The sequence below is a fragment of the Amblyomma americanum genome, chromosome 1, assembly GCF_052857255.1.
Source record: "Amblyomma americanum isolate KBUSLIRL-KWMA chromosome 1, ASM5285725v1, whole genome shotgun sequence".
In the NCBI taxonomy this organism is placed as follows: domain Eukaryota; kingdom Metazoa; phylum Arthropoda; class Arachnida; order Ixodida; family Ixodidae; genus Amblyomma; species Amblyomma americanum.
In genome coordinates this window covers 181789130-181801346 of record NC_135497.1, presented here as the reverse complement: position 1 = coordinate 181801346, position 12217 = coordinate 181789130, and the positions used below count along the sequence as shown (strand labels likewise).

General features: G+C 56.0%; 1 protein-coding gene across 19 annotated transcripts in view; it reads left to right on the top strand.

The window, feature by feature from the left end:
- The window catches only part of LOC144114302 (TOX high mobility group box family member 3-like), a 460828-nt gene that overhangs the window by 384056 nt on the left and 64555 nt on the right, over positions 1-12217 (top strand). For all 19 annotated transcript variants that reach the window (XR_013311004.1, XR_013311001.1, XR_013311000.1 and 16 more), the window contains one exon: positions 3405-3485. Coding sequence is in view for 12 of the 19 variants with exons in the window: in XM_077647949.1 (XP_077504075.1) it covers positions 3405-3485 (81 nt within the window). In the remaining 7 variants the exon portion in view is untranslated. The remainder of the gene's footprint in view (positions 1-3404; positions 3486-12217) is intronic.

Here is a 12217-nt window from a genome sequence, read left to right as displayed (position 1 = left end):
TGTGCGGGATGCGTGTTTTGTGGTGCACGCGAGCGGGAGATTACTCTGGCGATCGCATCTGCCCATTGTTCTTTGCGCTGTGGTGGCATATGTGCACGCCAGTGCGACTCTCCTGGCACGCTGCCGGCGCTTGTAACGTGTCGCCCATAGCAGGGATACTGAGGGCACGTGCCACAATGCGCGCTGTTCGGTGGATGATTGGACTGTGCGTGTTGTGCTTTTGCGGGGGGTGCCACCCCTGCGCGGCAGTCCCCTGCCGTCGGTGAGGACAGTGTCGCTGCTCGCCGCGTCTCCGGCGAGAACCGAGTTGTGTGGAAGCGTTTTCTAGCGAGCGCTCATGGGTCGCTTTGTCTGATGCATAGCCGCCATTACTGTTTGTACAGAAAAATTGGCCGTCCTCATTTCACTCGGCAGATCTTTGGCGGAGACGAAGCGTGCGCGTTGTTCGTGTCTAACGATGGCCGGTTGACGAAGGTGACGAGAAACTCGCAATTTCCGCCTCGCTGGCATCGTGTACCTGTCCGTACATTTTGTCCCAGCAGGTGTCAAATTTCGGCGATGAAGTGCCTTCGTAGAGTACGGAAGGCGCGCTGTTCCACATGGTTTTGACCCGCGTGCTCCTTCCCGTTTCTGCCGCTGGCTCTTCGGCAGCACCATTTCGTTCCCGCGCAGTGCCCGTCCCTATGATCGGTCTCGTCCTGACACGCGCATTCTTGCTGCAAACGAGTTCCTCCGCTCCCCACGCCTCCTCCCCTGCAGCGGCGGCCGAGTCTCTCTCTGCTCTGGCCTTCTCCCAGGGGCTTCTTTGTCCCATATCGGGCCTGGTTTCCTCGCGGCGGGGTTTTTGCGCAGCCCCGCATCGTGCTTTTGTCCGCCCCGGCAGAAACACGACTCCTTTTGACTGGTCTAATGCGTGCACGTCAGCTTTTGTTTGACTGCACTCTTCTTTCGCAAGCGAGACTGGGCGCCATTGTAGTGGTCGGGTGCCCCGGCGACTTGCTCTCTGTCTGCGTCACTGCGCTCTCGGATTGCGTGACCTTGCCCCTCGCGGTTCTTGATGCGTTGCCGGCGCCGAAATACTAGGCGGCTGATTCCGCCCTGAACACTGCTGACTCTGCGCCAACTGGTCTTTGTTCACCATCACGCGCCAAATTAACGTCGATCATTCGCGATCTCCCCCTTTTCATTTATTTTTTCAGCATACAGGAAGCCACTGATTATTATGCGTAGGGTTTCCGAATACATAGAGCTCGAAGGTAGGACGTTATTGTTCGTTTGCCTTTGTCGTCTGTGGCTCGCACGATTTCGCAAGAATCGCGGTTTCACTCTTGTGGGGGCCTCATGGCTGCCTCTTCTTTTGTTTGTGCGTGCATTGCGAGCGAGCGCTGATAACAGGGACGCCGCTTTGATCGTAATGGTTTGTGCGAAACTCTTGTTTTCAAAGTTTTGCCTCGTCGAAAGTGCGGCGTCCGCTTCGCGGAGCATCATTCACGGGGGGATGTTCCATGCGTACGCCTGGAAGTCAGTGAAGGGAGCTCTCATCTTGGCAACCGTTAGAGCGAGTGAACGCCCCCATCGGGAGCGCTCAGCTCGAGTCCCGGTAGCCTGAGACAAACAATAACGGCGGTGTGTTACGCTATCTCTTATTCTGTTAGCTCTCATGGGGCTCTCTACCAAGGGCATTACGTGGTCACTCGGCAGCACGGTAGCGATACCCGTCCGCCATATTCGAGGTCGCAGTTAACGACAGGTCCTCGATAATAATGAGACAATTTAGCAGCAGAGGCCAGGGATCGAACCCGCGGCCTCCGAGCGGGGAGCAGAAGAACGATGCGGTTGGGGTTTTTAACTGTGCTGGGCGCTCTGCTCGCGTGATTCTTGGGAGGGGCGGCGGTGTTGCGCGTCGGGCGGGGACCTGTTGCGCGGCGATGACTCCTCCGTCGGGCGGCCATTGCGCCAGCGAAAACGAGCACGTCTCGTTTGCGGGTGCAGCTTGCGTCCTCCCGCCGTGGTTCGGCCCCCCGAGAACAAAGCAAAGTCTCGGAAACAAAAGGGGCCCAGATTGATGATGTTGTCGTTCAGCCGAGCGTGTCGCTTTGGACGTGCCGTTGCTCGTTCACCCTGGCGCTTATGGCGCACAATGGCCAGTGGCGGCGCGGCCGTAGTTTCTCCGTTCTGGCCTCGTTTTCCTCCTCGCTCTTCATGAGGATGATTATTATTTGCAGCGCCCCCCCTCTCCACGGGTCCCCTTCCTCGGCCGCCGAAAAGAACGGGCCGCCCTACATTTTCCGTTTTCGCGCCGACTGTTTCCTCATTTCTCGATTCCCCGGATCCTGAAATCGCGACCGCGTGCCACTTTTCTTCCCGCGCGAACGCGGGGCTGCCGCCGCGGTGCGTCCTGGGCGGAGGCCGTCGAATGCGCTGCAGCTGGAGACGGGCCCGAGTTTGACAGTGTGTCCAGATGTGCTGTTTCTGAGAGGTGTCGCCCGTCGTGGCCATAGAGGCAGAGGAAACAGTCAAACGTTGCTGCCTGCTTGAGATCGTTCGTGCTTTGCGTTACACGCTGGTTTTGGTGTGAACATGCCGGTTCTCCTAAATGGCGCACATAGCGTGTTTCAGTCGGCAGTTTAATAATAATAATAATAATAATAATAATAATAATAATAATAATAATAATAATAATAATAATAATAATAATAATAATAATAATAATATCTTTATTGGGTTCAGATTGCGAGTTCTGATTGGACAGCGACGCATATTTCGCTCCTTCGTGGATTTGGGGAACTGCTCCGGATCGCCAATTCGAATACACAATCAGTTGGGCCATGGAAGGAAATACTGCCTTGTGTATTCAGAAGGAACCGTACAGGGTCGTCAGCTCCATGAGTTAGACTAGTTACCGTGGCAGGATAGGCACCCCGAGCTGCGTTTTTGTTTCCCGCACAATGAGTTCTTGTATACATCTCACTTCATTCCATGATCAACCTGAACAGTATATTGTACTCATTCGATAGCATTTGCGGTTTCATATGCGGGACATTCGCATGGCGCATGCTTGTTAGTGCCCAAGTTATTATACCCGAGCAGATGCAGGTTGGTTATTTACATTTCTACAACGTATACTGTGCCTCCGCTTTCGTGCAGTGCACCTGGCGCGTCACTTGCAGCTGCTACTGAGTGTCCTTTGTTTCGAGTGTAACCCTTCGGGCGAACCGGTGCGCCGACCTGAGCGCAGCGCTGGGCCACGGCGCTCGGCGCGCGTATTCCGGGCGAGCCTGGCCTTGTGCCGCTTTGCGGGCGCGCCCATCCGCCGGGCTGCGCCCTGATCAATCTCGAGCGGCGTCCAGGGCGGCATTCCGTCCTCCTAACTGGTTCGTCTTCTTTTCTCTTGTCCTGCGCAGGCGATGGATAACTTCGACTTGTCGCTCAGCATGCAAGACCAGGGTCAAGAGAGCGCCGGCACTCAGTCATACCTGGACCAGGTGAGAAATTGCGCTTTCGCTTCGCCCTTCCGAGAGCCCGCGTCGGCCGGCCATCGTTCGGCGGGCCCCCCTTGTCCGCGAGCCAAGAATATCGGTCTCTCCCCTCCTTCCCACGCGCCCCTCCTGCTCGCAGAGACACACCGTCGGGGAGGAAGAGAGAAGCGGGTGACGCGAGGAAAAAGAGAAGTGGGTCGCTGACCTCAAGATAGATACGTTTTTCTCCTCGCGCACGGAACGCCAGACGGGCATGCCTCCGCTGCCGTGTTCCTTTTCGTGCTTTGCGTCATGCCCGTGGCGCATGAATTCCGCCTCTCACATTTGTGTCTTTGTTTGCTTTTAATTCGCCCCTCCGCGTCTGACGGAGAGGATCGGCGCGATAACGGTGCTCCCTTAGACGGCAGCGCGTTCGCTTTCCGCGCCGAAGAATGGGCCGCGGCGGCGCGAAACGATCTATTGCGTCGCACCTTTTTGGCGACGGTTCGTCAGCAGCTGCGGGGTGTGCCGTGTCGCGGTCCGTCAGGCGAGGCCCCGACTGGAACCCGCGGTCGCTGCTCGTGTCCGAGCGGAGGCGCCAGCCGAGGCGCACTGCAGTGCCCTCCCTAGCGCCAAGGCAATCGGCATTTACAGCGATCCCTTCGCTCTTCCCCTTTGTCTCTACCGAGGCTCACGCGCGTCCTTCCCGGCAGCCTTCGGAGCGGTATTAGCGCATGCTAATGCGGAGGTGCGGCGCACTGGTATTTGCCGGCTGCGCGGCGTGCCGTATTAACCTGATGCGCGCCACGAACACGGAGCTGGCTTTGTTCCACGGCGAGATCGGGAAGTGAGATCGCTGACGAGCCTTGCATCCTAACTAGCTTTCGACAGCCCTCCGTGCTTTTTAATTGCGCTCGTTTGTTCGTACGCTCCGGGACTAGCGTTTATGCGGCTGTGATATGCGCCACCCTTGTTTCTCCATTACTGCCCGCCGCGTTCGCTTAATCCCGAGCGCTGCCGGCGCCATCGATCCGGGCAGCGACTGCCTCGTTCCGGGGGCCTCGCAAATCATTCGCACATTTCACCCAGAGCTGTGTGTAAAAATACCGTTTCTCCATTTGCAGGCCAGTTGGCCGCTAACACTGAGACTACTCTTTAGCGTATGGGGGGACATTGGCGGAGAGCAGGGGATGTGGCAGCCAGGAGCCGAGGTAAGTGGGGCAGCCACATTCCCACTGCTGTTCCAGAGGTCCGATGTGGTTCAGGAGCTTGGCTTCTGCGCAAAGTGGGAGCCTGCGTGACGTGCACGGAGCACCACGTATACGGAAGTCGTGGAATTGATTGCAGCTCGTCGCGATAGCCGTTTGAGATCTGTACTTTCCCAGGAAGCCGCTGGGTTCGGCGGCATTTCTCTCGCGGCATCGTGCACAATAAGCGTTGCGCTCAGCGGGCGGCTGTAGTGCGGCTGAGGGCATCGCAAGAACAAGATATTTTGCTGCCATGTGCAACTAACTTCTTTGCCAGTGCGTACCATAACCAGGCAAACTGCAGAAACTTTAACGTGGTACGGCTGGAGCTTGAGTGAAATTGAAAATGGGTTGTAAGCCTTGGCGCCTATATCGAGTGAGCCGGCAGCAGCGTACTGTACACCCGCGCAGGAAAGTCGCGTTATGCACATCTTAATTTCTATCTGGGTACGAATGAGCCAGAAGTAAGGAAATCATGGAGATGAATTAAGCATAATATCCGCGTGGCAACGGGAATATTTGTCTGTTTAATTCAGCTGAATGATCCCCGCTTGAAATCGCAGCACTGTCTGGTACCTGAATCTTGCTAAGGATTCACCCGATGCAATATCGGGACACTTGCCCGTGGTGCGGCAGCAAACCATCGTTGTACCACATCACGTGGGAATGCAGTAAAAACGACAGCTTTCGCAAAGACCCGAGTGCGGAACAGTGGGAGAGCCGGCTCTCCAGCGGCGATCTGGGTTGCCAACAAGGTCTGATCCAGCACGCCCAACGAGCAGCGAAGCTCAGCGGAGCCCTGGAATAGGGGCACCGACCCTGTGAGAAGAAGGAAGATGGACCTCTTCTTTCTCGTCTGCTACTAGCACCTTTCTAGAGCATTAAAAGTCTTTCCTACCTACCTGGTACCTGAAAAGCATTCCGGAGCACGTGCTGCCACCACAGCATGCGGGACCCATGCCGTTATCGAGGCGAGACAGTTGCACAATACCCGGGTCGAACTTCTTGACTCGTTTCAGGCGGCTCCGCCCTTGCTCACGCTTAGGCGCTCTTTTTGTCGGCACTTTCATCTCGCGCCGCCCGTTGGGTCGAAATTGCACAGTAGCGGCTGGACCTGTCGCGCCGTGCCAGGTTGGGGCCGGACGGGGATCACAACGCCTCCTCGGCGGTTGTGTTTCGTCAGGCGGGGGACAGCTACACACGGAGCACCGGCTCCCCTGCTCCGCGCCCGGCGCGCGAAGCCGCACGTCAGCCGCAGTGGGTGAAAGGGGGGGAGGCTTGAAGGCTCTGTTGACACGCCTGCGTCGCGGAGAAAAAAGCCATTTCGTGTCGAGCGCACCGGCGCTCGAGTGGGTAACATGGTAGGGAATTCACTTTCCAATAATAAGCGTGGCTTTTCCCTGTCTTTCTTGCTCTCTCTCTCTCTATCTCGCCAGCGATCGTGTCGTAAACACAGAGCGAAATAAAAGGCAGCCCGATAATAGGTGATGGAAGGAAAACAGGACGTTGTTGGTTTCCAGCCACCAGGGCCGTGTATAGCCGCATCGAGTGTAATGGCGTGCGGTCTTTTGATGGTTGTATCGGGCAGCTTGTTTATCCAGCGCGCATTTTCCACTCGTCTGCTCTTGAGTAATACTCCGTTTCGATAAGTTACGAGACGCTGTATCGAGGCCCTGTGGCCACCCCATCTTTTTTTCTTGCCTGTGCGACTCGAGGTTGTATACCATGCGAGACCGTGTTAAGAAAAGTGGCGTATACAGGGAGCGTGTTGTGTCTGCCCTTCATTGCACGTTCCGTGTGCGCGTCGCTTTTTTAAATGTGACCGCTTGCGCCGTAAAAATGGTGCTTGCGATTTGCAAATGTTAGTGAAAAAAAAAATTGTCGGACCCTTCCGCCTCCGTTCAGGAACGGGCACTACTTGAGGACTGAGCGGGAGGCTGCAAGTGGTTGTCGCTGATTCGCACAAGGCTGCGTCAAGCAGGAAGTGGGCGGCGGGAATCGGAGAGGGAGAGGCTCCTGTCGGTAGAGGAGGAAGTAGCGAGTCTTTTATATCATTTTCTGTTCGTTTTGAAGGTGGGTGTGACAGCTGTGGCGCTGTTGTCTTTGCTTCTGAAAGTCCTTTTTTTTTATTTTCTCCCACCCTTCATCCAGCAGACTCACTCGGCTATTTAGTTTTGAGTGATAACTCTGTGACACGTGAAAGGGAAAAGCGCGAGTAGCTAAAGAAAAAAGCACCAGGGCCGAGGCGAGATATCGAATCTTGCCATCGGGACAGCCATTTCGTAAGAGCAGGTAGTTTTGCGAAAATGGCACGCTGACTTCTTTGGTATGTCTGGGACGGAGCAGGGGGAGGAGGAGGGTGGAGAGACCGGCAGGCAGGGGCGAGGGGGACCTCGTCGGCCTCTGGGAAAAGAAGAAACTGGTCCCCGGCTCGTTCTCATCACGGCGCCGGAGGTTTCTCTTTGTGTGCTTCTTTTGTTTTACCTTGTCATTGTCGGAATTGCGGCACATCAGTCTCCGCCGCGTACGGCTGTCTCGTGTCGCTCGCATCGCATTGTTCGTAATGCCTAGAATGAGCTGCCGCCTGTCGGTGGCTCGTTGCAGCCGCCGTTCCCAGCAGGATGTCTGGGAAACCTGGGTGACTCGCCGGAAAAACGTTTAGGATTTTGAATCCCCCCCTCCTCCGCAGAATGCAGTCGAGCGGCCGCTTGGCCCCGTTTGCGTTTTCTACCGAACGTGTGGATGCGTCTCTTGGGCATCTCTACGGAGGCCTGCAAAGATTGCGGGCCGCCGCTTGCTGGCCGTGTGCTTTTTGTAACTGGCTGAGGAAAAAGGGAAGGAAAAATTCTTCCATCTCCCATTTTGTGGCCACAAAAGCACTTGCACGAAATTTAGCGCGCCGACAAGTGCTGTCGGTCGACCGGCCTGTTCGCTGATCACCCTAGTGCATATACGCGCGCCATCCGACCTTCTCCGAGCGGTCGCGTCAGAGTTGCCGGGCGACTTTTGCTTGTGAACGCTTTCGGCTGACTGTGTGTGTGTGTCTAACCTGCGAGCACGTACACGGGCTTGTGCTACTACGGCGTCGGGCAGTTTGTTCCGAGGATGGAGGTTGGGTCCTCATTTCGCGGCTGTTGCATTACGATAGCCATGGAATGCAATAACGTTTATTGCACGCTGTGTCCGATGGACAGCTGACCTAGATTGGCTTGGAGTCGGCGCACTGCAAAAATTTTCTGAGCCAGCAGGACTGCTTTGGGTAATGAACGAGGGTACTTTTTAAAGCCACCGGGTTTCTCCCTAACTCAATTCCCTAAGAGGGTCGTAACCTCATCGCCATGGCCGAAGTTGAAAATCTGAGGGCTAGAAGTTTCGAGTACTTTTAATTTGATTATCATACGTAATTGTACTAACCTGACCCTCTAATCCACCTTAATTATCCAACGAATCTCCACTAATCCACCCGAACCCCATTAATCCTCATTAATCTACCAGCTAATCCGGATTAATTCGCTTTAATTCATTCTTTCCGAGTAGGCCAGCTTCCAGTTGCCCTCGCATTTTCTTCTTTAAGAATGTGGTCATGAAGCCCCCCTGTCCCCAAGTTTCTTATCAGCCGCATGGAAGCTCCGCATCTGGCTCTGGGTTCATATTTCGGCGGGGAATTTCACACGCTAATGACTATCGCAGTTTCGCCTTTTCATTAGTCGCCTCCTGCAGTTATGCCTTGGACGTTCTCTCTGTCTGTCTCCCGCCACGTAACCGATCATTATCATCACCATGTATGAGCTTTTGTTCTTTGCGTGTCTAAACCAGGCGCCCGTCATCAGCGACATTTAACGGCTGGAAAGCGCGTGCTGTCGGTCACGACCAGCGTTTCTTAAACGGCTCTGCGCAGTCGTGGCTGAAATAATGCTGACCTAAACGAGTGAGCATTGCGTCACGAGAAGGGGGGCCTGTTTCATTTCTTTTGTGCGAGTCCCCGGCCGCGTTGTTGTTGCCGTCGGCGCTGTCGTGAAACGGCGTATGGTCGTCCTTGACATAGCGGCGTGAGTTACGTCAAAAGGAAAAGGCTTGAACAGTTGGAGCATGACGACTTCATGGCCGGCGGCGTATTGTATGGCCGGCCAGGAATGAATGCGTTTAATCACGGCGGAACAAAAAGGAGCCGAGGACGCGCTGAGGTCATGAATGGCAGCCGGCCCCTGTGTGGAGGCTGCCGATGTGCGACGCTCCTCCGACCCGTGCGCGCATGTCGTCTCACGGCGTGTCGCGCTGTTTCGCCAGCCTTGACTGGACCGGACAAAACGCGCGGCTGCCCCGAGAGTCCGCCGGGTACACCTTCGACGGAATGCAGGCGAAGGAGTCTGCTTCATTTTTTTTTTTGAGGGGGAGGGGGGGGGGGGGGGGCATTTGAACTCGCGTCCCATTGGCTTGTTTACGAGGAGTTGCAAACATTTCTCAAACAGAAACTTAGTGATACTGCAAGCGCAAGGAGCGCGGCGTCACATGTGAGACATCTGCCATTCTGTCGGATTGTTTCACACTTGCTTTTTTCTCTTCCTGCTCTAGCATACCGGCGGCAGCACGGTGTGTGCCGAGCGTTATAATTACTGCGGGAGCTGTAAAGCCGCTGTGAATGCGGTAGTGGCCGATTGGGAGAATGCGGCGTGAAAGCGGCACAAATGTCACACGCAGTGATGAGCGACCGCGCTTCGACGGGCGAACGCGGCGCTCTCCTGTCACACCGTTGGGGAGCCGCTGACGACAGGCATTCTACGTTGTCGCGCGGCTCTCGCCCATTGACGCGGGAATGCTTTGAAGCTCTCTTTCCTGTTTGTGATAGCGATCCAGGGAGGACAGAATGCAGGCATGTACTACACCATGTTGACGCCTACGACATCGAACACCGGCGGCTATTTCAGCCCCCTGCCGACAAGCAAGGGTGCAAGCAAAATTGATCGAGGCATGCCCAACAAGTGGGGAAAGTTTGGGAATGCAGAAAAAGGTATCTCGGCGGTCGGCCTGGCCCGAAACGGGGGACCTCGTGTGCCGAATGAGGCGATCGAAGCAGCTACTTTCACGGGGGCAGGGGGGGGGGGGGGGGGGAATAACGGGAAATACGCCTTTTCTTTCTTTCGCTTTTACGTATCTAGGCGCATCTTAGACGAGAATGTGAGCGCAGTTTGCGGGACAAGGCGACCATCGTGCGTAGCAGTAACCGCCCGCTTTTCCCATTTGTGCACTGCACATTGCCTGTTGCAAAGCAAACAATCCGTGGCGACCTCGAGCTTTTGCAGTGAAGTCGCGTTCGAATGGCGGAGTCGTCACATGTTCAGTTCATCGTTCTCCCGGCACCACCGTGAGGTGCGCTGTTGTCGCTGAGCTCTCGGGCCCGCGGTTCTCGCAGTGTGCGGCAGGCGCGACACCTTGCGCCTATACTGGCTGCCACCCTCCCCGGTGGGGGGGTCTGCGTCGCCGCGAAGCCGACGCACGCGAGCGCGCGTATGATGGCCCCCCTCCTGCGCGCGCGCGCTGTTCGTTCCGCGTCTCCGCGCATGTTCGTCTTGCGGCAGGCTCGCTTGGGCCGCTCCGTTCCGCTCCCCTTACACTTGGCGTGCGCCCGTTAGCGGGCTGGCTCGGGAGGAGTGCGAGTCGCCCATGCGGGATATGTTTCGCAGCTCGCGCACCCCCAAACTATAATTGCGTTTGAATGTAACCAGCGTGCGCTCCTCGTGAAATCGCGCCCGTGACGGGGTATCAGCCGAGGGCGCAGATTTACCGTGCTCGGGCATCTCGCTTTTACGTAAGTTTGCGGTGTGAAAACGCGCGCTCACAAAACGGTGGCGCATCACTGTGGACGTGTCCTCACTAGGCACGGCACACCCCGTTACAAGGGCAGTTTCAACTGAACGGCAGTCGACGCTGACTGCACTTACGGTACTCTCCGCGGCAGTCAACTCAGCCTCGCCGTCACGTGATCGCTCCACGTGTGGCCGATTAATGGTAAGAACGACGCCTGTATTGCGTTTTTGTAATTGGAACACGCTTTTTTTTACATTTTACTCATTTTGCAATTTCTGCGCAAGCTGTTTTCTTTCCTATGCCAGGCCTGAACGCCGAGCACGGCCGGGTCAGTTCAGTGGGGTGTTACAGCTCGCTGGAAACAATTCCTTTCTCTCTCTCTCGGAAGAACTGGCGGAGGGCTAAGGTTGCGAACGGCTTGCCTCTTTGTCACTGTTGTTCATCCTCGGACTCATCTTCCGGCTCTTTCGCGTGGCGCGGTTGAAAGCTGCCAGGCCGCTTTCTTTCGGGGAGGGCGCTCTCCTCGTCCGTCTTTGGTCCGGGACGTTTTCCCCGTCGGCCGCGAGACGCTCTGGGCGGGGCAGTGACGCATTCTGCGAGGCCCGCCTGACCCAGAGGGAATAACCGGATGCCTCGGGCGCGGCTGGCTGAAACAGCTGAAACAGGTCGCTCAGCGGCAAGATGAAAGGGGTCCGCCCGCGACACGAAGACACTGCGGCACGAGCAAGCATGCAGGGCACAATTGGCCTGTATCGACAGTGCTGTAGCTTCAGGAGCGATAGCGAGCCAGTGTCTACAGCGGGATCGCTTCGCGGCAGTCGGGTCCATTTAGACAGCGATCGGACGCGAGCTGGAAGCCTCCAGTGGCCGCACGGGCTGGATGGAGATATGTAGAAAATAGGTTGTGCGCCGGTTCGGGGACAGACCTATGACTTTCTCGTGTTTTGCAACAATGGGTGCACTTGCCCTTTCTTCTCAGCCGCGGCATGACCTATGTGTTGGTGGATGTCGGGCTCCGGTTACGTGTGCCATCAGTTCATGTCTAGTAGTGTCAGGTAATTATGTGCGGACTTCTCCGCATTGGGAACTAGGGACTCTTCCAGTTCATGTCTTGTGCGTGCAAGACAGTGCTTATCCCTGCATAGCAGCTCCGACTCTCTTAATCCTACCATGCAAACAAACCGTCAAGTTTTTCTCGTAACTCGACTCGCCCACTGCTTCGGCGTCTTTGCTACAATCCGAGAGGATACGGCGACGGGAAATGTCGCCATCTCTGTCGGTGTTTCGGAACCGTCATCTTGTCAGTTGGATCTTTCGGCGGGGTCCGGCAACCTCATTTGAACTCAACTTGCGTTGGCAGCGCCCGTGTAAACAGTGGCGGTGGTAGTGCCTCTTCTCCGTTTAATCATTTCGTTGCGTTTCTGTGGGCCCCTAGGCAAAATGCGGGCGGCGTAAAAACGCAGCGATTCGAATTGTTGTATTCGATCGGTCTACTCGCTGCGACCTTTCGCCGTGCTTAGTGTCTATACCCTTTATTAAGAATGAGGCTGGCGCGAAGCGTTGTCGAGGGGATAATAGGCGCAGGGGAATCACGTTTCCCGGGCGGTGACCCATAACGAAAGTCTGACTCGAACGACGGGCTGTGCGTGGCTCTCCCCAATCGTTTACTATGGGCGTGCTGCAACACGAGCTTCTTTTCGCCCAGCT